At 36.4% G+C, this 26,500-nt stretch overlaps 1 protein-coding gene across 3 annotated transcripts in view; it reads right to left on the bottom strand.

Annotated features, from left to right (window-relative positions):
• The window catches only part of LOC122792986 (diacylglycerol kinase beta-like), a 4,078,579-nt gene that overhangs the window by 1,403,161 nt on the left and 2,648,918 nt on the right, over nt 1-26,500 (bottom strand). For all 3 annotated transcript variants that reach the window (XM_044060599.1, XM_044060600.1, XM_044060601.1), the window contains one exon: nt 4,159-4,319. In XM_044060599.1, the coding sequence (XP_043916534.1) occupies nt 4,159-4,319 (161 nt within the window). The remainder of the gene's footprint in view (nt 1-4,158; nt 4,320-26,500) is intronic.

Genomic DNA, 26,500 nt, shown 5'->3' with positions numbered 1-26,500 from the left:
CCAGTCTTGCCTTTGGGCAGATAAATCTCTTGAACTATGACTACTGAGTATGAGGTCTTCTTGATGAAATAGTTTAGGCTGCTGACATTCAGTATTAGCCTGATATCCTTGTTTTTCTGCAGAACTAAAAGGTATCTCAAATAAATTCTGGATCCTCTCTGCTCTGGTTGGATGCCTTCAATGTTTTTTTGTCTAAGACAGTAATGACTTCTCTTTTGCTGCTTTTGAATGGGGGGGGGTAAAACATCAGGAAGTGTCAGAGATAGATAGGGAGCAGTAGGAAATGGGTATCATATAGCCTCTGAATAATCTCTCTCACCTAATTGTCTTGTGTGATGGCAATACACACGGCTGACTGGTGAAAAAAGTTGCCTCTGATTTCTTCCAGAGGGCTGCAGTCAGGTAGGCTGGAACTGTTTACCTGAGAAAGGGTGCCCTGAAATCCATGGTTTTGTGTACTTCCTTGACATTCTGGACAGTGTTCATTGAAGGGGCAACCTCTACCATGGCCACCACTGTCTGAGAAGGAGTGAAAGGTGTGAAGCTGAAGTTTTCAAAATCATGGAAGCTTGGACATCTTCTGATATTAATTACTGGATCTCTGACTGATATCACATCTGAGATCTATTGTAGACCCTCTTGCCTTCACCTCAGTAGCTTGTCTTTCAGACTAGACTCCAAAACAACGTGGAAGCATTATAGGAGGAACTGGTGAAAGATACCGTAAAATTGTCGAAAAGGTTGCAAAGGTAGAGCAAGGCATGATACTTTAAGATAATACTTGCCACTTCAGCCGTGGCTTCTCCATCAGCTGCATTATATAGCAGCAGCATAAACAGACTGTCAGGATGGTACCTACAGTAGTCTTCAGCTGTTTTCTTGACTCAGGCGTGGGTGGCTTTCACAAAGAGTCTAAAACCTGTTCTGCTAAATATCTTTGGAAGGGGTTCATCTGTGTTGCATAGTTCAGTGCCCCCAAGAAAATGTATCCAAGGCATATACATTCTTCCCATTCATGTCCAACACTCTAGACTCCTTGTTAGGTAGGTGGACAGCAGCTGCATCATCCCACATAATATATTTGATGGCTGCTGTTATGATCATACAGCCCACCAGTGGTCCCTTGGGCCAGTGCTGCATATCCTTAAGGGGACAAGGAATCTTTTTTTACCACTTCAGCTTCATTCTGACTGGTTACCCCAGTGGTCTCAAACATTGCAGTGTCTACCAGCCTCTCCTACCCCCCCCCCAACAATTTCTGTTCTAAAGCTTGGACTGGCATGGAGTCTATGGATACCCTGTGGTGGGGGGTCATGCTTCCACCAGTAGATACTTTTCTGCTGTAACCCACCCTTTGCTATCCTCTCTTCCCTTCATTCACCTGTTACATCTAAGGTCTACTCCCCTCTATGGATGGCACCTCTTCCTGTAGGGAATGCATAAATGAATGCACCCCCCCCCCCCCGAATAGGCAGTACATCCTTTTCTGCCAGTGCTTCACATGCACAAGCCATTAACCAAATCTTGGATAGACTGAATGAAATAGGATCCAATGCTTTATGCAAGGCAAAGTCCTGCCACAGTCTTGTACAGGTATCTGTGGCCATTGCATCTCTTACTTAACACAATTATCTCTGATGTTGCTGCATCTTAGCATAAAAGGCTTTATCCCCTCACTAGTCCCTTTTGCTAAGGCAGACATCAGTTGCACTGATCAACGCTGTCAATGAAATTAAGGCATCCAGTTGTAGCTTGCTTTTATCTTGCTTTGTAGCAGTTCTGCTACAGAGTCTGCCATGAACTTGGACTCAGAAAAACTCAGTTTGGCACAGCATTGCCCATCTTAGTGACACCTTCTTTCTGTTTTAATACTTCTTCATCCACTACCCCTTCCACATTAATCAAGCCTATGTAGCAACACTGAACACAGTGGGAACAGGTCATCCTTTTTCTCCATTCATATTCTTCCTGCCCTCTTGCTCAGTACCCCAGCCTCAGTCATTCTGAATCCATATATCCTGGATGCCCCCCTAAACAAGTAGAATCTAAGCAAGCTACTCCTCCTCATCATTCAGTATCAGCTCTTCAGCTGTCAGCTCACTGCTTCACGTGTTTCCTGTAAATATTCCAAATTCCAGTATATTTCTTCTTTTCATGTAAAATGTCTTCCTTCCCATGGGCATTGGATACTGTTTGAAAGATCATCCCATGTTAACCATTAGTTAATAATGACCAGTTTGACTGCCACTGTATCTTTTGTTCTTGTCTGACTTAGCTTCCCTGAGCTAGAGGTCCACCATCTTATCCAAAACTGGTGGATGAGATTAATTTTTTACATCAAGTTACAGGAGGTAGAGAAGAGAAGAGATGAAGAAACATGAGACATAACATCATCCTTACAGAGGCAGGGACATTTTCCCTCACACCTTAACTCCCACTAATGTGCTGGGTTATATCACAAGTGGGGACATGCAATGGTGTCATGAGGGGCATGCCTCCTCCTCTCTGTTGGTGGCTCCATCAAATGCCTGCTCATCTACTCTGCTGCTCTGGGCTATTCATATGGTAGCATTGTCATCAACTCTGCCTGCACTTCATCGTTGTGCCCCCAGCATGCCCCCTCACCATTTTCCCATGGAAGAGGTGATCAGGCACTGCCTCATCATCTCTCTGCCCTCCATACCATCTCCAGGAGGCATCCAAGTCCCTAGCTCAACTCAGATTGCTTGGGTTGTGCTCAGTGTTTCATGCCTCTACACCAAGGTCAGCTTTAACCTCCCGTGTTTTCTGTAAATGCACCTGTTAGAAAATTTGGTTCTGATGTCACTGTTGTTTTTTTTCCAAGTGTTCATATTCAGCATTATAAAAATTGTAATGATGTCATATTATGTTAGTATGTGTTTCATATTTTCCATAACCCTACATTGCATGTTGTGTTCACATTATTCTGCGATGAATTTGCCTTTTTATTATTTATCTTTCATTGAGTCACTGCTACTGAATTTAATGATTCATTAGTAGTAGCAGTGGAATGATGTTTGGCAAATTATTGAAAGATTATAATCACCAGTAAATTTATTTTGCTGTCAAACTGCTTGCTGATTGCCACTCTGGAGGAATAGAGGGTTAAAGCCTTGATTACAACCTAAGTGACCTAGTTCTGACTGGCAGCTCAGTGAACTGATGGAGAAGCAGGGAGGGACGGGTATGCCCATCCTGGAATGGAGTGCGCTCGTCAATGACGCTGCCTAAGGGAAGACATGGTCCATAGGGGAGAGTTGTCCTTGGGTATAGTCGAAGAGTGGGGGAAGGAAAAAGCTTAGAGCATATAAAAAAGAACCATCCCAGATGGAAGCATGGATAGCTGAGCTCCCAGAATGTCCTTAGAATCCAAGATTGGCCCCAGCAAATACCAGAATAGTCTAGGGGATGGGAAGATGGCTGGTAAATCTGGCATAGATGTGCGGCACTGGGAGCCAAGCTGATATCATGAAGTCCAAGAAAACAAAAAAAATAGTGCTTGTCAGTCATCACTCAATCAATATTAGGTCAATCTGTCAAGTAATCAGTATACTTGGAAGGTTTTTTTTTTTGCTTCTTTATGCATTACAAGGTTTGAGTTGATCCATACAAAATGCCAGATTTTTAAAGCACTAATAAAAAGGGTTTGAATTTCATTTAATCAGTGAAATGATTTCTATAAATATTGTAAATGATTATCTCTTTTCAGAATCCCACTGGCATAAGCAGACTTAAATAGAAAATGCAGTTATCCCACAGATGTTTATAACCCAGTAGTCAGTTTTTCTTTGTTTTTTTTTTTTTGATATTGGTGATAAAAATGTGCAGAACAACTGTATAAAGAATAGCAAACGTTGCAAACAAAAATAAAGTAGCAAAAATTAAAGTGGTAACCAGGATATTTTGCACATTAAATGTTTAGACAGTGTTGTTGAAAATCTTTACATTTATTTTGCCAAAGACCTCAGCTTCAATTTTTCTGACAAAATATGGTAAATCTCTAAAAATAATCTCAATGAAATTTCCTTTCTGAATATTGTAGTTTTTGCATAACATTGACAAAAGTAAGGTAGTCACAGATTATATAGTACAGTAATTATTCAGCCAGTATCATTACAGCATTCTTGTAGTACTTACCACTCCTATGGAAAAGTAATTGTTTACGATGCTGTAAGGTACTGGATCTCCCTTCTCCTCTTTGTTACTGGGTATAACCTCTATACTCCAGCGGTCTAGCATCACTTCTATACAGTGTTCTATGTCCTTTAGTATCTTAAGTAAACTGCTTCCTTCATAACCTTAGGAAAGAGGTTTGGCATTAGAAACTTTATTATGATTAACAGAAAGTGCACTTAAAACTGCTCAGTGCTTTCTCTTATAGAATATATTACATGTTATCAGTGTATTACCATTACAGAGGGTGTGACTTCAGAAAACTGTCATTATATTTAATAACCTATTAAGTGAAAAGAACTGCATGCATTAGTAATTAACAACATGCAAAAGTAATAATGACAGTTACAAAAAATATAAAAAGTACAATAGTAGTTGCCTAGCAACAGTAAAGCTCTGGAGGCTGTGAAAAGCTGCAGACTGATTGTATTCTGCTAAGAGTTTGAAATGACAAAGATTAGATCATGCTGGTAACAGAGCATCTATAAAAGTCATGTTGTAAATTATTTCAACAAATTGTTCTTGTAAATTTCTATAGCAAAGTACTGGACTAGTCCAATGGTAATGCACAACTAGTCAAAACTTAAATTTAGAGGGGCGGAGCCTGAATGGCTAACTGAAGGCAGCAGTTTTTGGAGCTCCATAAACTAGTATTAAAACCAGGAAATTATATTATTTATTTCTAACAAAAATACTGCAAATAGTTAGTTAATAGTTTAAACTAACTAAATACAAGTTTTGGTGGATTTCTACAAGAAATTCCCTGTCAAATTATTCAGGAGTCTATATACAGCAATTGGAGAGATGAGTAACCTGAAGAATTCTCATTCTGATCTGACACTAAAAAAGGAACTGCAACTGGTGACTACCACATTACAGGAATTATCAATGAAAATGGATGATTTTAAGGTTAATCTACAGACTCTAAAAGAGAACTCTCAGAAACAAACAGGGGTTTTCAAAGAAATACTTCAGCAACATCAGTCAAAAGATAACAACCATTGAAACTTTTTTGTCTGACATTGATGGAAGACTTATGGAAGAGGAAACACAAACAGATGTTCTCCTGAAGCAAAATACCTGGCTCTCCAATAAAGTAGATGACTTAGAAAATAGAGAAATAAGGTCAAATATCAGGCTTTTCGGTTTACCTGAGAAAACAGAAGGAGGGGACATTATAGCCTTCTTAAATTCATTGATACCAGAGATTCTAAATCTTAAAGAAGACTTTTCATTTGGTATAGAAAGTGCACATCATGCTTTGGGAAATAAAACTTCAGCATCAACCTCTTCATCATCTTCTTTGCCACCAAGATCAATTATAATAAAATTTTTATCTTTCATGGACAAAGAACCGGTGTTAAAAACAGCGTGGAGGAAAAGTCCTATTAAATATAATCAGAATTTAATAAGATTTGATAACGACTACTCCACTAAAGTGCTGGAACAGAGAAAAAAGGTATGGTCACTAATAAAACCTCTAAAACAGAACAATATTAAAGCTCAAACAGCCCTCCCTGCAAAAATAAAGATTCTATACCTAAGTGAGATGAGAACCTTCAACACTCTAGAAGAAGCTCTACAATTCATCAAAAACAATAACATCATAACTTTCTCAGAAGATATGGAATGGGCATCCTCATCCTTGAAGAGAACCATTGATAAAAATGGCTGGACTGATGTTAAAAAGAAGAAGCAGAAAACTGAATTTAAAGTACCTACATCTGTAAAATCTCTCAAAGTATAAAACTGCAACCTAATTGCTAAAAACTTTTTAAGTGGATTTAATATGTTTCAAAACTTCTAAACTCATGCATATATATATCACATATATACAGGAAAAGGTATGTTTCCTGTATCCCTTCACACAAAATTTACTAATTTAGATATACATTAGTTAAAACCATCTCTTTCTAACATTTCCTTCCCTTTCTCCTTTGACTCATGTTTCTTTTATTTTTATTTTTTTCAATTGAGAACAAGAAGACAATAGAAGACTTAAAATATATAACAAAATATTAAATCATAAAACTGATTTAGCCATGTTGAGGTTAAAAATAAATTCTTATGCTACTTCTCCAAAACACATAATCTGTCTGTTAAAGTTAAAATGCAATCTAAAGCTAATTCTATTGTTAATATTCTACATGAAGAAAAACGTAAGAATGTTTCAGAAATTGGAGATATATTAGATGTTTTCAAGTGTCATTACAGAAATCATTATAAAGGTAAGTATAATACAACAGATCATTTCAATTTAGAAAATATGATCTCTAATATTAAATAAATCCCTGAAAGCTTACAAAGGAACTTACAAAAACCCATTATACACAAAGAAGTTACGGATAAAATCAAATAAAGTACAACTGGTAAATATCCTGGAATGGATGGTTTAATCACAGAAATTTACAAATTATTTCCCAAAAATATAACCTCATTGTTACATAAAACATTAATTGAAATTAAAATCCATGCAATAATTTTGCCTTCATGGAGATACTCTTTAATAATACCCATTTTAAAAGAAAACAAGGATGCTAGCCATTGTAGTTCATATAGGCCAATTTCATTATTAAATAAAGACTATAAAATATTTATGTCCATCCTGGTAAATAGAATAAAAAATCAAATGTATGAAGTAATCAACAATGACCAAACTGGGTTTATTCAAAGTAGACACGCACACAACAACATTAAAAGAATACTGACATTAATTGATTATTTAAATAAAGAAAATATAGAAGCCTTGATAATCGGACTGGATATTGAAAAAGCATTTGATTCCTTAAATTGGGACTACTTCATTAAAATTCTAGAAGCATATGCTTTTCCTCTCCACTTTATTAGATTTATTAAAAAAGGTTTATTTAAACAACTTAGCTTATGTTAAAATAGGACCCTTTACTTCAGAGGCTATACAAATTATGAGAGGTACTAAACAGGGATGCCCTATGTCACCTATTTTATATGCATTGTCTATAGAGCTATTGGATATATTAATATGAAATAATCCAAAGATAAAAGGAATAAATATATTTGGATAATATAATTCTAAGATCATGCTCTTTGCTGAGGATGTACTTCTCACACTATTGAATTCAAAAGAAGTTTTAGATGAACTAGATATTCTAATAGAGAGTTTTTATAAGATCTCAGGACTTTGTTTCAATAACCAAAAATCTAAATATTTATTATTCAATAAAATAATGACATACAAGTAGACAAGATTAATAGCATAGGAGAAGAAGTCACAACAATAAAATACCTGGAGATAGATTTGTATGAGAATATACAAGATATAATGAATATTAATTATAAAAGGGTTATGGATACCATAGATTCTCTAGTGAACAAATATAATAACGTATTCATAGTTTTTGAAGACAGACTACAGCTGATTAAAATGGTTCTTCTTCCTAAAATTTTGTATATAGTACAAGCTACTTTGTTAATTCCTGAGAAAACCTATCTTAAGAAAATAACATCAATACTGCTAAGAATCTTATGGTATCCTAAAAGAAACACAATTGCATATACACATCATACCAGACAATGGTATCAGGGATGAATAAATTTTCTGGACGTTGAATCATATATAAGAGCTACTTTACTAAAAACTGTGATTGGATGGATTAATCCTAGTTATACATCCAACTGGAAATTGTTACATACAACTATAATAATAAATGAAAACAAATTACTTAAAAATAATATTACTATAGATAAAGATAATATATTATGGTACTCAGTGAGTTTAAATATAACTAAACTAACAAGGTGAAATTTAATAAATCATTTATTTGATCACTTTAGGAAATTTATAAATATGAATATGGAATGAAAGCTTTGGTTCACAACATTAATTCCCTTCAGCATTACTAAAAAAATTCCAGATAGAATTCATAGGGACATATTCATCTCTTGGGAAGACAAAAAACTAATTTGTTGGCTCCATTGTATAAAAAATCAACACATTTTGGATATACACTATATGATGTCAACTTATAAATTAAATTCTCATGAATGGTTAATACTTCAGAATATATTGACATACTCCAAGGATCTATGTAGGATAATAAATAATTCTCAACTCCACCTAAATTTATAAGTAGACTGTTTGAAATTATATATAATAATGAGACTATGAAGGATGAAACTTCATACTTATATAATTTAATAAAAAACTACAAAACATTACTCAAACCAGCATATTGGCAGTTTATTACTAAAGGATATTCTATACAATTAACCCTAGAAAATAAATGAAACATACTACTCTCAGTAAAACTGACCTCTAGTTCTCATTATTGGAGAATATTTACCTGGAAATTACTCCATAGATCCTTCTTAACTCCTGATAAAGTTTCAAAAACTAATCCTTCTAGTAATGGATTATGGTGGTGATGCCAACAGTTCAATAAAGCTGATTGGTCTCATATTCTATGAATGTATAAAAATTAAACCCTTTTGGGAAAATATTAATAATTTTATGCAGGTGATTTATACAGATAATTTTGTCATGACCAAAGCTTTACTATTACTGAATATGACTGAATGTTTTTTTTTTTTAAATAAAACTAACCTTTACGTACTTTGAACAATACTAGCTATAGTTAGGAAATGCATAACAAAGTGAAGGAATTCTACCACAGTACCCAACAGAGAAGATTTTCTGTGTTTATTAAAGAAAACGGCTTTAATGGAAGTTAAAATCAAAGAATTTAGAATGTTTCCTATGCCATTAACTAATAATCCTTGGAAAAAACTTTTGTCATTGAATTACACTTTACAAATGGATCTAACCTCCTCTTGAAATAATTGCTTCTTAACTTAAATTTAACTACTTCTGTATAACTTGTTATCTTTTATTTTACATATGTCAAGCTGAATGTAAATTTGTATATATGTCATTTATTATCTAATATGATTGTATATTGTAATAAGTATTTATTTATTGTTTGTTTCTTATTCAAAATAAAAATTATCTGAGTAAAAAAAATTTAATTTAGAAAATGAAGATTGTGATAAATATAATATATACAAAGGACTGAAACATGTAGATAAAAAAAATGCCTGAACTTTCAAATTATTTTGGAAATGACAAGCTGCTTGGATCAAAACAGATTCTTTCCACATGAAGTTTTTTTTTTTTTTTTTGTTTTTTTTTTTAATAATGTTTTGTTGGGTCATTTGTATTAAAACATTAATTCTTTTGATAAGTGCTCATATAATGTGTAAGTTATTCAGAGATGTACACTGTACATATATTATAGCACTCCCAGGAGTGTAGAGGGTGGCAGATATATTTACAGGTCTGGGTAGTATCTGTGGAGTGCATGCACCTGAGTATATTTTTGATGCATATTAATGTTTAAAGTAAGTAGTTTTGAAACAGAATTATATATTTATATTTTATTTAATGTAAAAATGTCCTATGACCAACGTTTAGAAAATGTTGTGTTAATTATTGAAAGAATATAAAACTAACTGAACACTATTGTATATGGAGAGTAAGGGACACACACATTAAAGCTGTTTTAAATTATATCAATAGAGCAGCAAATTACATCAAAAGAGTCTGGCAGTGGAAGAATACATATAAAGACAATCAACTAAAAAATAAATTCATTTTTTCCACACTTAAGGTAAATTTAATAAATTCTGTAGTAGATCTTAAAAACTGATAAAAAAATTCCATGAAGGAGTCATTGTTATCACTTCATATAATATTATCCTTTTTAAAACCTTTAGTTGCATTTTCTAGGTGGCTCATTAATGACAAAAGAAACTTTTCTGAATAATTATTTATTATGATAGTGCTCACAGTTTTGCTCAGAAAAAAAGGCAAAATAAAAGGACAAATTATTCAAGTACCATGTTTGTCTTCTGATGATGATACATTTGTACAACAGTGCTACATTTTGAAATCTATGTTTTTGTTGAGGAATTATCCTGAGTTTTTTTGTTGGATGAATTAATACAGTTTGTATTGAACAAAGTAAATGAAAGATATGCTCCCACTTTTAGAAAGGCCTATTTCCGATCACAAAATGTGTAATAATAATTCTGAACATTCACTCATTATGAGTTTACATAATTTGACTCCAAGGAGGTATGGTCTATTATTTTCAAGAACTATGGCAGAATTAAATCTGTAAACCCTGATTTGAGTAAAGTGATTAAATCTCCCAGGTTTATTTATAAGTCCTTGAACAACCTGGGCAGTATTAAAAAAACGGGCAGTATTTTTGAGCATAGATGATTTCTTGGAAATGTACAAGGATATATGGGAAAATGTGGTTCATGTAGTTAGTGCTGTTACATTTTGGAAGGACCAAATGTTGTAATTCATGACTATCCAAGAGTTATTCCTTGGTGGAAAGTTTAAATATAATATGGCTGAAGTAGTTTATGCTGCAATCTGCTCAGCATGTCCAGCATTTTACATTGGAAAAATTGAATGTAAACTAAACAAAAGAGTTTATAAGCACTATAATTCTATTAAAGGCTGTGATAAAAATAATGCACTTTATAAATATTCAGCTCTGTGGAGTGTTTTTAAAAAAATCCTTTTTTTATTTTGGATAAGATTCCAAAATATTGTAGGGGTGGCAACTAGGAAAACACCCTATTATATAGGGAATTATTTTGGCAGATTAAATTGCATGTAGATGTTCTTCCAGTTTAAAAGCAAACCTATATTGAAAAGAAAAGACAATGATTTAAGGAGTTAGCTATCACATGTTTTTTTTTTGTATCACACTATTTAAATAATTGTCCTGCTGGGATATAATATTCTGATGAAATTCATGTGATGTGAATGAAAGTGCTCAAAATTTCAAATTTTCCGATACTGGTTCTTTTTATTTTCTACTTCATAAATCCTACTATTGTTTAAAGGAAAGTGGAAAAGGAGATGTGGTACTTCAAAGCTGACCAGCTTTCAAAAAGTCAAAACATTTTTGTACTGGTTGGCTAATGTATCGCAAGTTTAAACAATTCTGAACAGCTCATAACATACTGAAAGTGACAAAGACATAACACTTAAAGGGAAGTTTTGAGTCCTTTTTTGCCTCATAGAGTGTCTTGTTTACAAAGTGCTGTATGACAAGAAGACAGACATTTTTGATTCATTTATATTTTACACAGGCTGATCACATGCTGTGCTACTATCAGTTAGAATGTATTTGCTTACAATCCTTGTTCAGCTTTTCTTGTATTCTTTTTTCTCTTTCTGGTCAGAGTTTTTATTATGCCATCCAAATAGTGTACCAACAGTGAAGCCATGAGGTTAGCATTGTATAATGGTTTACCTTGGGGCCTAGTGCCTTAATGCAATTAGCAGTGATGCAGTTATATAGCCTTTTAGTACTGTCATAGGACGTATATACTGCCTCATAGGATCAAATTGTGGTAATGTGACAGCTGCAAGGGTACAATCTGGCTGATTGGTTCAGCCACCAGCAAGCAAAGTAAATGGCTAGTGAATTCTTACATTATGCTTAAGCCTTACTGCTCTACATTCTAAAAAGCATTCTGTAGCCAGAAATTAAAACCTTATTTAAATAAGCTCATTCTTACATTTGACAGTTTTACTCTTTCCATGCAATAAACTCTACAGCTCTGTGGCAACCTTAATCAATTAAATAACTGTCTTTGTTTAGGAATATGGAATCAAGTGTGCAAGTCTATACACAGAAAAAAAAAAAACTTATTTTAAAGTGGAGTATGATTTCTCCACAGTGTACTGTTATGCTTTGTGTTTAGCACCTTTAGTCCACATGTCATTGTTTACACACATGACAGCAAGTAACACACCAGAACTCACAATCATGACCCATGGGTATTAGCTTTATACCAAAGAATGAATACTCAAACAAGTGTACACATGCATCGAAAAATAAAAAAATGCAATATAATCAGAACAAGGATTGTAAGCAAATAAGTCCTAATTGATAGCAGCACAATAGGGCGTCAGCTTGAATAAAAAATAAGTGAGTCAAAAATGTGTGTCTTCTTGTAAACAAGTGACCCTGTAAGGCATACGAAGACTAGCAGCTTCCCTTTAAATGCTATGTCTTTGCCACATACATGATTGAATTAACTGCTGAAAATTGGTTAAACCTGCAATAAGTTAGCCATCCATTGTATAATTGTTTTGAGAAGTATTCATTTTAGAAACAGAACTGTTTTTTACCTTTATGGTTAACTTTTGTAAGAACATCATTCAACAAATATAGAAATGACTAACAAAAAGAAGAGTTCCACCAGATACTCTTGCCTTCCTCACATATCCCACAGGCTCATCATAAACTGATAATTAACTAAGTTGCCCTGATTGAGTGTATCTTGCGATGGACTGTTAATGTGCACAGGATTGGCTATCTCTGTGTTGTGCCAAAGGAAACACTCTGTCTCACTTATGACTGTAATTAGGGGAAAAGCAGATATCAGACAAACAGTGCAAATCTTACAAAGAATACATAAGGACCTTAACTTGTTTGTCATTTTTTTAGTCTTCTTTATATCAGTCACATGACAATGTGCAATATGGTGCATAACAAAAAATATCCATCCATCTTCTAAACCATTTGTCCTAAAGATATACATTATAGTGGCATGATGACCATGGTAGATATGACTTCTCCATCTCCAGCAACAGATTTAATCTCCTTCTGTAGGATCTCCTGGCATTTCTATATCATCTGAGAGATATTATCCCTCCAGTATGTCCTTGGGGGCCTCCTCCCCCCTCTAAATTGTGCCTGATAAGCTTCCAGTGGGAGGCACCTAGGAGACATCCTCACCATATACCCAAACTACTGATTCCCATCAAGTCTGAAAAACAGCGGATATGTTCCAAGGTCTTCCTTGGATTGCTGAGCTCCTCACTCAGTCATCAGCAGGGACCTTAGTTACCCTACAAATGAATAATATTTTTACTGTTTATACAAGTGAGTTCACTCTCTTGTTCATTACCCAAAGCTCATAACCACAGATGATAATGATTAAAACATAGAATGACCAGAAAATTCGTAGCTTCACCCTTTGACTAAACTCTCATTTCACACTATAGCCCTGTACGATGCTTATAATAGTGTTACTACTTCACCCATCTGCTGATTACTCTCACAGTCCTCTATATCTTCACTCATGAGCAAGACCTTCTAATACTTAAACAAGATACCTGAGCTCTTCTACTTGAGTTAGTGTTTTGCAATGCTGTGTGGAAGGTTGGGACAATTGCTCTGGATTGGCAAACTGGACTGACGATTTGCCTTTTCATATAGGCAGAGAGCAGGTTGTCTTTCAGTAAGAGGGGGGGAATCATACTCCTCTGCCTCTCAGGAAAAGAATATGTCAGGTTGCTGGAAAGGAGGATTTATCCAATTTTTGACACTGGAGGAATCTTGGGAGTTTGCCAATACTATCTGCATGTGTTTTGTGGACTTATAGAAGGCATATGCCTCTGTGCCCCCAAATGGTTTGTAAACGTTCTGCAACAGCAGGAATTCCAGAGCAGCTGCGAGTTATCATCTTCCTCTCTTATTTGGGGTATGACAGCTGTATCAAGATTGAGTGTTAAATCAAGTACATTCAGTGTGGATGTAAGAATCTACCAAGATGGATCTGACCTGCTTTCTATTTTGTGATTTTCATAGACTGAACAGCATATTAAGTTGCACCCAAGGTTTGAACCACATCTATTTGGGGGTTATATCCCTGCTTTTTAGAGATTATGGATTATTAGTCTCAAGTAACTGTGATCTCCTTTGCACATTAGATTGAGTCACAGCTGAGTGAAGAGAGGCTGGGATGGAAAACTGCACATTAAAATCTAAGGTCATGGTTCTCTATTAAGAATACAACAAAAATGGGCAAGTCTGAATTTTAATTGAAATAGGGCAAGCTCTGTCTAGAGCTAATGTATTAGACGCAACCTGAATTACAGAGGAAAGAAAACTTACAATGGTAATTTATCATTCTCCTATGTGCAGGATAGATTTATATTTAATACTATACTCAAAAATGTTTCAAAATAGGCCTAGATAAATGGGTTCTAGATGAACAGCATTTATAAACATCTGTTTTTCTAGCATACCATACTTATTTCAATAAAAACATTGAAACTTCATTGAGAATGTCCTGTTATGTAAATATTGTTTCACTTAATTCATCATTTTTTCTTTTCAATATGAGTAGAATTAAAAGAAGAGTCCTATAAAACTAAAATTTTCACATAGCTAAATATATTCTTGTCAGTTAATTCATTTCCGAGCACTGCATGCTTTGTGCAAACCAAGAGCAATCTAAACTCAATGGTACTTGTCATACGGGTTCACTCACTGTTATATAACATACTGCTGGCTGTTATAAGAATGAACTCCAGGTGTTTTGGATTACCTCATTTGCACCTAAACAGTAGAATTTTATGTCTTGCAAATTTTGTAATGCAATGCAATGAAATCTACTAATGCATTTATTCTGAGTTTGGCTCAGAGAGTAAAGAGAAAAACTCAACACATAATTCTACTACATTGTTTAAACAATTTATAGTACTTGTCTATTAGGGCAATTAGGTTCAACTTGTTTTCAGGTTTGATCCAAATGATACCAGTACTTGAGAAAAACTTTCTCAGAATCATGCTATCTGAAAACAAGATATGGAAAATCAGAATGACAGTGCAGTGGTGCAGCGGTAGCATTGTCACCTCACAGCAAGAGGTTCTCTGGTTCGATTCAAGGCTGGGGTGCCTTCCGTATGGAGTCTGCATTTCCTCCCTGCATTCATGTGGGTTTTCTCCCACTTTACAAAGACATGCATCAGGAGCGTTTCTCCCCAGGCATCTGCTGAAAATTGGCTTTGTTCCAAGTCAGACTTTCCTGGTAAACAAATGTTAAATAAATTAAATCTATAAAAAAATTGTCATTTAGTCTTTGGCTGCAGGCAACAAGCAATGTGGCACTCACTAAAAATCATGGAAAAGAACACAGCAAGTATTTGCTAGTTTTGAATCCTTTGCTGCCCATGTTAGCTACTCTGGGCCAACATTTGTTGAGATTTTGTAGAAAGGTTACTATAGATGAAATGACAGTTGTCAACATTTCTTGAAATTACACAAATTTATTTGTGCATCAAAATATTGAACCTTAAGAGAGTCATCTTGCATTTCCAAGCCCCAGATTACATTCAAAAATATTGTCTTACTCCAATGTAAGGCATGTGATGGTTGGTGTTTGCCTCACTGGCCCAAGGTACAGGGTCTGATTCTTACCTTTGGTCACTATCTGGTTTATTGGCTAGGTATATAATAGTCTTCAGACTGATTGCCTAGTATTTACCTAAGAACTTATATATATAAAACAGAACTACAATGGATTTTGTTGCTCCATTTTATTCAGTGATTTGTTCTTGTTACTAATTGTAGTACTGGTGTTATAGCCAGCTAGACACATCTGTGGTTAATTCTGATTAGCTGCACAAAATAATTAATAATGAATAAGAACAGCACAGGTCAGCTCCCATCTTCTGTCTATAAAACAGTTTTGCACAGTAAAATGGATCATATTCTTAAGGCATTCTGAGGCAAATCAAATTTATTTTGCACTTTTCCACTTTTAAAACAAAACCATTTTGCATGGTTTTCCAAAATCTTAGTTGCAGTCTTCAGTGTTCAAGTGACTGTCTCATAAACAAAACCAGCAAAAAATTAGCTCTTCCTTTTCTTATATCATAATTTAAATCATTTTTATGGACAGAAGGATGCCGTGTCTCTGTAAAAGTTACTGAAGTATTGTCCCATGGCTGGTATGTTGACAAATTGGGTCTACCTGACAACACCGACACACTAAAACACGACAACGAAATCACCAACACTACAAAACCGAAAGTTCAGAAACACGAAATGTCACATACCCGACAAACCACAATCCCGACACTCAAAAAAACAAAACAAATCCCCTGTCCAAAAAGCACACACACAACACAAGCACACCAAAAACCTTATAAACCTACACTGAGCCTTACATACACAACTATCTATGCACTAACCTTAACCCAAACCCTAACCCTAATGTCTGTCACTATCGCACACTCACCTAACCCGTGCCCTAACCCTAACTCACTTAACCCGCCCCTATCCCTAACATCTGTCACTATCTCACACTCACCTGACCCACGCCCTAACCCTAACTCACTTAACCCGCCCCTAACCCTACAGACCGTCGCTATCGCACACTTACCTTACCTGCACCCTAACCCTGACGTCCATCACTACCGCATACTTACCCACTAGCACTCGTTTGATATGTTGGTGTTCTCAGCGTCGGGATTCTCAACTGTCAGTCATCTTCGTTGTCGATCTTCCGGTATCGGTCTTCTCGTTGTCGGAGTTTCAAGCTTTCGGCGTTATCAGGTAGACCCGACAAATTACATGACAGATGATAATAAATGGTGACACTGTGCATGATACAAAGCTAAAAATACTAGATTGTTGAGTTTCCAATGCCTGTTTTACCACACTGTCCATTTACTGACCTCATTGTCTTACTGCTTATTTATATAGCCACAATAATTATCAAGAAGCAACATGGTTTATAGTTTTTGTGGGGAGGTAATTGAACCTTTGCACTCCATATTTGGATACTCTATCTCCATATCCCTGTTCTTCAATTTACTGCTTCCAAGGTTACACTGAGGAAAAAAAAAAATGGAGGGGGGGGGGCACAAATATTCTTTTTAGACTGAGCTTCTACAACTTGGAATGTGGTATATTTATAGACTGTGGCTGTTTGGACAGAGCTTCAAGTGGGAGTTGCAGGGATGTGCATTTCCTTTGCAAAACCAACAAAAACAGATGATTTGTAAGATCATTTACCCTTACTGGAGCTGCAATGACAATAGGGCATCATAAGTGTAAACATGAAGAACATAGGCTTTATGAGCTGGGTGGTACAGTGTATGTCAAAGTGGATCTAAAATACTAATTACACTGCATCATACTTCAGTGAAGCGCCCCTCCTCAACACTAACATTTCAGGAAGTATTCATCAGTTATGAGCTATTTCAACAGAACAATCCTGACTTTGGAGAAGTAATAAAGCATTCAGAATTTCTCTACAGTACTCTAGTATCTGACTAAAGTGGACATTCTAGTTCCATGTAGCTGGTAAGGGAAAGAGGAGGTGACATGCTGCATTCAGGATCTGCCTGTATAATGAGCCTCAGAAGACTGTGATTTTGATATCAACAGTAACTTTAAGTACCTGCTTAAAAGATGACACCCCATGAATCATACTACTATGTGAATTATCCAGTAATGCAGAATGACTCTTGAAATAGCTGAAGTCGCTTAATGAAACAGAGCTCCTGGACTGTCCATGAAAAGGGGCACATGTCCAGTGGACTTAATTAGATGGCAAACAAACAAATAAATAATAATAAACAATAACAACAGACTGTGAGTGGGCTTCTAGAATGGGAATTTTTTCATGTAATCAATAATCTAATAGTGTGTCTGGAGAGAGGCTCATTTTTAGAGATGTAGCTTGTGTTGTTGGGGATGAGCAAAGAAAAGGATATAACTCAGTTACTCACAAAGAAAATTAATCCTATCAAAGAGTAGAATGTTCGATTTTTTTTTCTTTTCTACAACTATTTCTTAAAATGTGGAGTGACAAGACACACCTGATATAAATGTCATAAAAACAAAAGTGGATGACAATAGACAATAGGCTAAATGAAACAGAGGAGTTTCAGTAGGGAATGAAAACATTTTTTCTTCCGGATTTCAGGCATCTGATGCTACAACCCCATCATCAGCAGCACTATCACATACAGAAAAGATGGCATTGGAAAGGAAAGTATTGGTGCAAAATATGAATGCTATAGTATTACAATATGATTAACTTCACTGCAAGATTAACTATATATTTTTTTATTTTTGTCTACTGATGTTAGTATCAATATGTGTGTGTATGAGTGGATAACTAGATACACACATATATGTATATATGTATAATATATATATATATATCTACACACACACACACACACACACACACACACACACACACACACACACACACACATCTATCGATCGATATATGTACATAGATACATACATACATATATGTACACGCACATATATGTATACATATATATATATATATATATATATATATATATATATATATATATATATATATAATATAAATAGATAGATAAAAATAAGATATGTGCAAACTGGGCTACTAAGGGAGAGGAAAAAACAAAAGCTATTGACTGTACAATCAGAGATACATGTGAGAGAACAGCGGGACTGCTTTCTTTCCTACCGCTATAGCAGTAATAGTGTCTTGACCTGATATAAACAAAATAATGCTACTCCTCCATTTAAGAGTTTCAGTTTGTTCAAGTTCATGAAGAGACATGAAAAGGAGTCTGATGCAAACCTTTAATGTGCTCATGGTCTGTGACCCTTTATTCTGGTGCATGAATTTATATATTTGGCTAGGCCTTTAACATGTTAACATGTTTGATATGCCCAACACACATCACAGTACATACCAGCTTCTACTCTCAACCCCCCCTCCCCCCCAAATTAAATAAATACATAAAATAACAGCCTGGAGAAGTCTACACATCATTATATTTTCCTGAGTAAGAAATGGTACCATGTTCTCTGGGGTTGCTATAGTTCTGCTCTTAAGTTTTAAATCATGTTATGTGGAAGCAAGAACTTTGCATTTTCAACAACAGCAAACAACAACAAAAGTGAGTCAGAAAAAATGATTCAGAACATGATGAGCAAATAAAGTGTTGAAAAAAAAAACATTTACAGGTAGCAATTAACTTCCTGTTTTCACAGTTAGCAAATTTAGAAAGTGGTTGTCAAAACAGAATGATCATTGTTTTCAGGTACCTCTCAGCAGGTCCAACAGGGGTTGCTGTGAAACATGGGGGAGGGACTGCTGAGTCACGCTGGACTGTTGTTCATAAAATGAGGCAGATAGCAGCAGGTAACCTCCATTGCTACTGCCGTACCATAACATTGCCCTTTGCAGAATTGCTAATTCACAGCATAAATCTCTGAAACATCATTTGTCGGTATCACATTTCTTAATCCTATTTTTCTCAAAGACAGTCATTTTGCTTGGGCAAAGCAAAGAACCCCTTGAGTCACATAAAGAGTACAAATTTAAGAACCTCAGGAGTGACATCCCCTTTTTTATTTTGCAGTCTCAGATAAACCTTTCAATACACCACTTTATTTACAAGGCTCCATGTCAAGTTTAGTAAACTCACAGAAGAGTGTGCTACAAGATGAAAACTGTCACATTTACAAGTAAATGCACTTCAAGGCAACCTAAGAAACCATAAAAAGGAAAACAAATGTCAATAAATTCATCAGAGGATATTGCCAAGCAAGGAGTTTTGAGAGTTGTAGGTAACCCATGAAAATGAAATGCAGGAGGCAGCCTTACAGAATGAGAAACAGCAGTGCAGAGCTTGAGGATGGAAAAAGTTTGGAGAGGTAGAGAATAAGATACTGTGGGAGCTTTAAGATTTAATGGATCATAGGATCATTGGAAATCACTCGGCTGTTGGCTCTGAGGCCCTTACAAGCCTAGCCAAGAAGTCATCCCATGTTCTACAAGTCAGCACCCGATGACCCTGTCCAGCAGGGATACAGGTGGAATCCCAGGGGTGTATTTTCTGTTCCCCATCCAGTTATCCAGGTTACGCTTAAAAAGGGTTAATGAGGTACTCTGCTTGATGTGGAGAGGGAGTCTATTCCACAGAAGGGGGGTGTCTCTGGGACACAAATCTGTCCTGCAAACAAGTCCTATTGATGTCATAGAGCAGACTGAGATTGCATGTGCAGGTTATTTGAGTGGAGCTTGACTTGCAGATCTGCACTAGTCCCATCAAGGCGGGGTCGGAGATTGCGTTTGTATGCCAGATAGAGGTCACCTCTGAGGAGTCTGTATGAGACTAAGAAGAGGGACAGGGCATTTAGCCCATCTGTGTAGGGTAGATGTTTGAGACCCTTAATTTTCCTGGTGAGGAACCTCTGTGGTCTCTCCAGCTGCTGCATGCGCTTTGTGAGGTACATGCTGAAAAGGGCATTGTACTCCATAATGGGTCTTATAAGGGAAGAATACAGGAATGTTATGACATCCTTGTCCTTGGATGAGATACCCTTACTAATGAAGTGGGCCATGTAGAAACCTTATGAGGAATGAATTGCTAAAGTAAAGAGTGGATATACAGCAGAAAGGAACCCTGTTCACTTTCCCACATGCATCCTCTTGCACATTCATTTCTAATTCTACCCTTGTTCTTTCATTCTCATGTCCAGCACTGTCACTACATGTCCTCATCACTTAGTCACATTTTTATTTTCTAATCATATCTAGGCTTGCCACCCCTCTGTTTTTTTTCCGGACAATCCGGAAATCAAACTGATTCACCGGTAGTCTGGAAAAAACTGTACAAACTCCGGTATTCTGTTTCAAAAAGGAAACAGACTATCGGCGTTTGTAAATCGGCTGATTTACTATGCTTTGTTACAGAAAAGCATAGTAAATCAGCCAAAAGCAGGCAGCGGGAATGAAAAAAGAGGGCGTTCCCGCCGAGTGATGCCATCGTGACGTCACAAAATGGGTGGTATGTGGGCGGGAGAGGGGGTTTGGGTGGGCAGGGTTACTGGTGACGCGAGGGGCGTGGCTTTACTCCGGTTTTAGCCGTGAAGGAAGGTGGCAACCCTAATCATATCACATTTTCTGCTCTTTCAAAGATCTTTAATTTTATTTTGGTTCAACCTCTTATTTTCTGATTCTTTCAGATATTCTTTTGCATATCTATAATTTTCTTCACTGAGTGGCACACACTGTTTTATAGCCTCTCTAAAATACCACTTAAAGGCTACATGGAACTATGCCTAAACAGTGCTCTGCACAATAAGCTATGGTCACTCTTTCTTGCTTGTATAGATTCACTGCCTATAAATCTCCATTTTATCTCACCCACCCCTTTACTAGCCTTAAATTAAACTATGAATATTTAGGAGCTTTAAGCATAATATTTAAATCTAAAAAAAAAAAAAAAAGCATGCAATTGCTAACTTTGAGAAGTGGAATTTGTTAATAGCATTCAAATGGGGAAAAATGGTCTTGGGGACCAGAAATGAAGTCTCATTTCATTCACTTTAAGTTCAACAATACTTTTTTCTAACCCACAAATCTTATAATGTCCTGCATCCTGGCTGCAGGTGTGTCCACTGTTACCTGATGAAAACTGAAGGTGAAGCATGAAACTCAAACTGAGACTGTGACATCACTACAACTGTTAGTCCTCTGTATCTGACCATGACAACTGGTAAAATGAGATGGACTTCAGAAGACATGCACTTCCATCTGTAACTGTTTTGGATTTCATTCTCTATGAAATTTGGTGTGTGCAGCAGAGCAGGTAACGTACTTTGAAGCCATAGAGATCAAATGGATGTATATATGTTTTAGCCTCACAAAGTTTGCTCTGATTCACTTTCATTTATCTATCACAACATAAAAACATGTGAAGCACTCCTGGGGTGCTCTCTTTCAGATACTACAGGAGCCTAAGGTTCAATATACCTGAGCTACTGTTAGCTCAGGTGGATGCAAAAGACCACACTGCACTTATCAACCACAACAGGGACATTTTCCTGGAGTTCTGGCCGTTGTTACTGGCCTCATTTTCCCTAGACAGGATAAATACTGCATTGGGTCTCATTTGAAAGCAGGACAGGACTAAATGGACAAACACTGTCAACAATAAATAAATAAAAGTATACCATGTTCCCCTCTAAGTGGTTAGTTCATAATTTTCCAAGTTGACCTTCTGGCATCCATGTCTTATTCTCTATTCTCACCGCTTTTGTAAAAGGACGGATATGTAGTAAAACATCAAGACATCATTTGTTTCATTTAATATTAAAAAATCCAACACTGCACCATTACATATCAATGAACAAAGCATAAAAAAACACTGTTTCTGTACCTTTGAATTTACAAAGATATTACTGCTAAGAATACAGAACCCTAGGGCTAAGAAGACCTCGCCAACACAGTTCTGTCTACTAACCACATTAAAGTCAGGCCTTTTTCATCTAACCATGAGAACTGATAAAACTATTTTAATGGATTCTGTTTTGTTAGAAATAGGTCAGAAAAGCACAGGAAAGCCATGTGGACCACTTCTCGTATCCTACAGTCCCCTGCAGCCAATCTCAAACAGAATGTTTTGTTCGGCCATGTTGTGCTTTACTCAGTACCTTTAACTGATGTGTCTCATCTCATTCTTTACCTTCTCTGCTTTTTTAATTTAATAAGATTTTGGACTACATTTTCAGTAAGTAGCCTAAAGCAAGTCTTCCAAATATCTTCCCATAATCATTGATTGATAGATTCACAGAGTTTGCAAGGCAGAATCAGTCCATAGGCAACAATCACTTTGCTAATACCCAGTTTTATAGGGTACCTCCTGCATCTAGGGGGCAGCCAAGTCAGGCCTATGGTGAATTTACAGGCATTAATCCAACTACCAAGGTTTGCCTTAAGGAAAGCAAGGTTATTGTTGTGTATAATTTGAAATAGAAGATTATTCCAAGATGAGGGAGTGTTAAGTAATAAATCTGTCCTTCCAATGTGTGTTATTTATATATGGAGGATATTCTGGTCTTTAGGTTGAGTCTTTTGGGAGCAATTTGTTTTGTCGAGTTGTAAAATATCAAAAAGGGTTGCATCCTTAACAGCAGAGAATGTTAGACATAAATCACTGTGCAGGAGTCTGTAAGGTACACAGCATAAGAATAAAGCTTTCAGCCTGTCTTGGTAGCCAAAGAATATGAGTTAGAAACCTTTGAGATGTTTGCAGCTGTGTCAAGAGTTTGGATAGATACTAAAATGGAGCATTATGTTCTGTAATTGATATGAATAAGGTAGAATATAGAGGAATGATAACCTCTCTGACATGGTTGAGATACCATTAGTTAATAGTTGGGCTAGAAAGAAGATTACAGTTGTTACATGGTGGTCAAAGGATAGTGATTTGTCTATGATGGTGCCAAGATCTCTAAATACCATATCATTCTGGAGGGGTGAGCTGTCTATACTGTAAGCTGCTGTTGAGAACATGCTACACTTCCTTACATTTAATTTATGTCCATTTCTAGCACACTACTTACTGATTTTTATAGTTTAGTCCTTGTTCCATTAATACGGTATCACATGACAAGGAAATACCACCTAGCTTGCAATTATTGGCAAATGTATTTAGCCATATGTCTGGGTCAGTGGTCTGCAGATCTAACAAGCAGATGCCAAACAGAAGGAGTCATTGCACTAAGCCCTGTAATCACCTCTTTGCTTCCTGAGGTATGGTTTGTCATCCAAGTTTCCATACATCTTACAGTATATAGTAAATTTAGGCTTTTAAGCTTATTTACAATTCCAACATGAGAAATATTGAAAATGCACCAGCATCTCATCCTCATTATATTTTTTCCTCTGGAAACAGAGCTAAAATGAAGCCCAGTTTTCTTTTCCCAAAGTTCATTCTGCAGACTTCCTTCCTTTTCTACTCAACTGCTGAAACTCCACGAGCTTACTGATTCATGCTGACATTAATATTAAACATATGTAGATTAGTATGAGTCCGCATGCTGTGAAGGCTCAAGTTATTGAGATAGTAATGAAGCCAGACTTGTAGCTAACAATTCTGCCAATGTGTGCCATTTCGTGATCTTGCACCTCCCTCAATTTCAAATTTAGGAGTAAAAAGTTTTTAAAAAGGTCCTATAGTACTTGAGCACTGTAGAAAAAAAGGTTCTGCACATTTATAGCAAGCAGCTTCCTGCAGTTAAACTGTTAAACCACATACACGAAGAGCTAAAGTGATTCAATCCTAAACCTAAATGCATTACTAGCATTTAATTCTGATTGCTGATGATGCACTAAAGACTGATCTGCAGCTGCCAATCATATTGCTACCTATACCCCACCTTAACTATGCCTCTAAATGAGATTATGGAGTTTTCAGAGCAAGAAAAATGGAAAGGTTTAATAAGCCTTAACGGAAAAAAAAAAATAATGCATGCTCTATTAATGCCTGCTTAATTCCGTTTAGGGTTACATAGGAATGGGAGCCTATCCCAGCACTCAGTGCATAGAAAGCAGTGAAACTAATTTTGTACAGGGTGCCAGCCCACTGCAGGGTGCACAGACATACAGTTATACAACATGTGCACGTATGGACAGTTTACATGTTCGATAACCTCAGGGTGCACAGACATACAGTTATACAACATGTGCACGTATGGACAGTTTACATGTTCAATAACTGTAGGATGCACAGACATAAAGTTATACAACATGTGCATGCATGGACAGTTTACATGTTCGATAACTGCAGGATGCACAGACATACAGTTATACAACATGTGCACGTATGGACAGTTTACATGTTCGATAACTTCAGGATGCACAAACACAGTTATACAACATGTGCACGTATGGACAGTTTACATGTTCGATAACTGCAGGATGCACAAACATACAGTTATACAACATGTGCACATATGGACAGTTTACATGTTCGATAATTGCAGGATGCCCAGACATACAGTTATACAACATGTGCACGTATGGACAGCTTACATGTTCGATAACTGCAGGATGCACAGACATATAGTTATACAACATGTGCATGTATGGACAGTTTAGATGTTCGATAACTGCAGCATGCACAAACATACAGTTATACATGTGCACGTATGGACAGTTTACTTGTTCGATAACTTGCCTTGATTTATTTTTGAGATGTGTGATGAAACTGCAACTTCAGCACCATCAAAACCCATTCATACAAAGGGAGGACATGCGGATCTGCACAAAAGGTGCCACAGCTGAGAAAAGTATTGCTAAATCCAGTGGTGTGAGACAGTAATGGCAACCACTGCACCGCCTAGTCAATAACAAGAAGAACACATGCTAAGAAAACGGAAGAGCTAACAGGTGAGGCTTGTCAAGCAGAGTAAAAGCATTAGTGAAAGGGAAAATGTGCATAATGCCAAAACTGATGAAGCAGAGTCACAATGGATCCTAGTGCAGGGGTTTTACAAATGTCTGAATAGAAGCAGGTGCTGCCAAGAAAACAGCTTCTGGATCTAGACTGATGTAAGCAGAAATGTTTTTTTTTTTATATGAGGACCAGAGTAACAGTGTGAATAGACACAAAGAAAACCAGGACGTCATTACAATCAAATGATTATGGAAGTGGAGAGCACAGACCTTTATGCTAGTGCTGTTAGGATGAAGCATACGGAAGTGACAGAGTCTCTTTCCAACAAACAAGTCATTATAGTAATAATTATTATTTAATAAGTTGCTCCTGCAGGATAAGCTGTGCAAAAGACATTTTCATCTGTGACACAGAGCTTAGATGACTGGATGGGTACCATCAAATTTATCCTGTGACTAAATGGACTTGCCCTCTTTGATAAAGAGAGTACAACCTGTGGGTGGATATTGGCAAGGTATTGATGTTTGTGAGCCTGATTGCCTAGAAACTCTTATGTATCCTATAATCAGAGAGTTCCTATCTAACAAAACTCCAGTTTTAAGTTTAAAGTATTAGTTCCTCTAAGTCATGTTAACATGGCACCCCTTTAAGGCCATTCAGTTTTGGGACCATTTCTGAAATGAGGGTAAGAAAAAAAAGATAATGCTTCTTGCAGCAAGTTGTATTTATTCTAGTCACCAAGCATTTATTTAAGCATGTAACCACTATGGTGATAAATGAAGTTAGGAATTATAGGCTCATAGGTTCATAGGTGTTTACTAGGCTAACAACCACAAGAGCCTTTTTAAGCCTAGCCATGCATCCCAAATCTCTGACAAGTTCTGATACCCTTAGTAAGTGTAAGCATGTGCCTGGGAGATGAACCATTTATGGGTAGCCTGTGTCCATTAGAGGCATAGGTGCCAAGCCAGGAATGAACGTCCTGTTCCCCATCCAATTGTCCAAGTTGCACTTGAATTAGGTTAGAGAGGAACTGTGCTTCACATGGGTGGGGAGCCTGTTCCAGAGAAGGGGTAGTCTCTGGGATACATACCCATCTCTACAGCAAGTCTTATTTATATCACAGGCAAGGTTTAAGTCTTTAGAATGGGTAATTTTGGTGCTGTTTGTTTTGTGGATATGGAGGAGGTCCATCAGAGTAAGTTCTGACAATGCCCTGTATGCCAGGCACAGATCTCC

This window comes from Protopterus annectens, chromosome 2.part0, assembly GCF_019279795.1.
Source record: "Protopterus annectens isolate FY-2018-M chromosome 2.part0, PAN1.0, whole genome shotgun sequence".
Taxonomy (NCBI): domain Eukaryota; kingdom Metazoa; phylum Chordata; order Ceratodontiformes; family Protopteridae; genus Protopterus; species Protopterus annectens.
The sequence above is the reverse complement of the archived record's forward strand: the minus strand, read 5'-3'. Positions and strand labels throughout refer to the sequence as shown.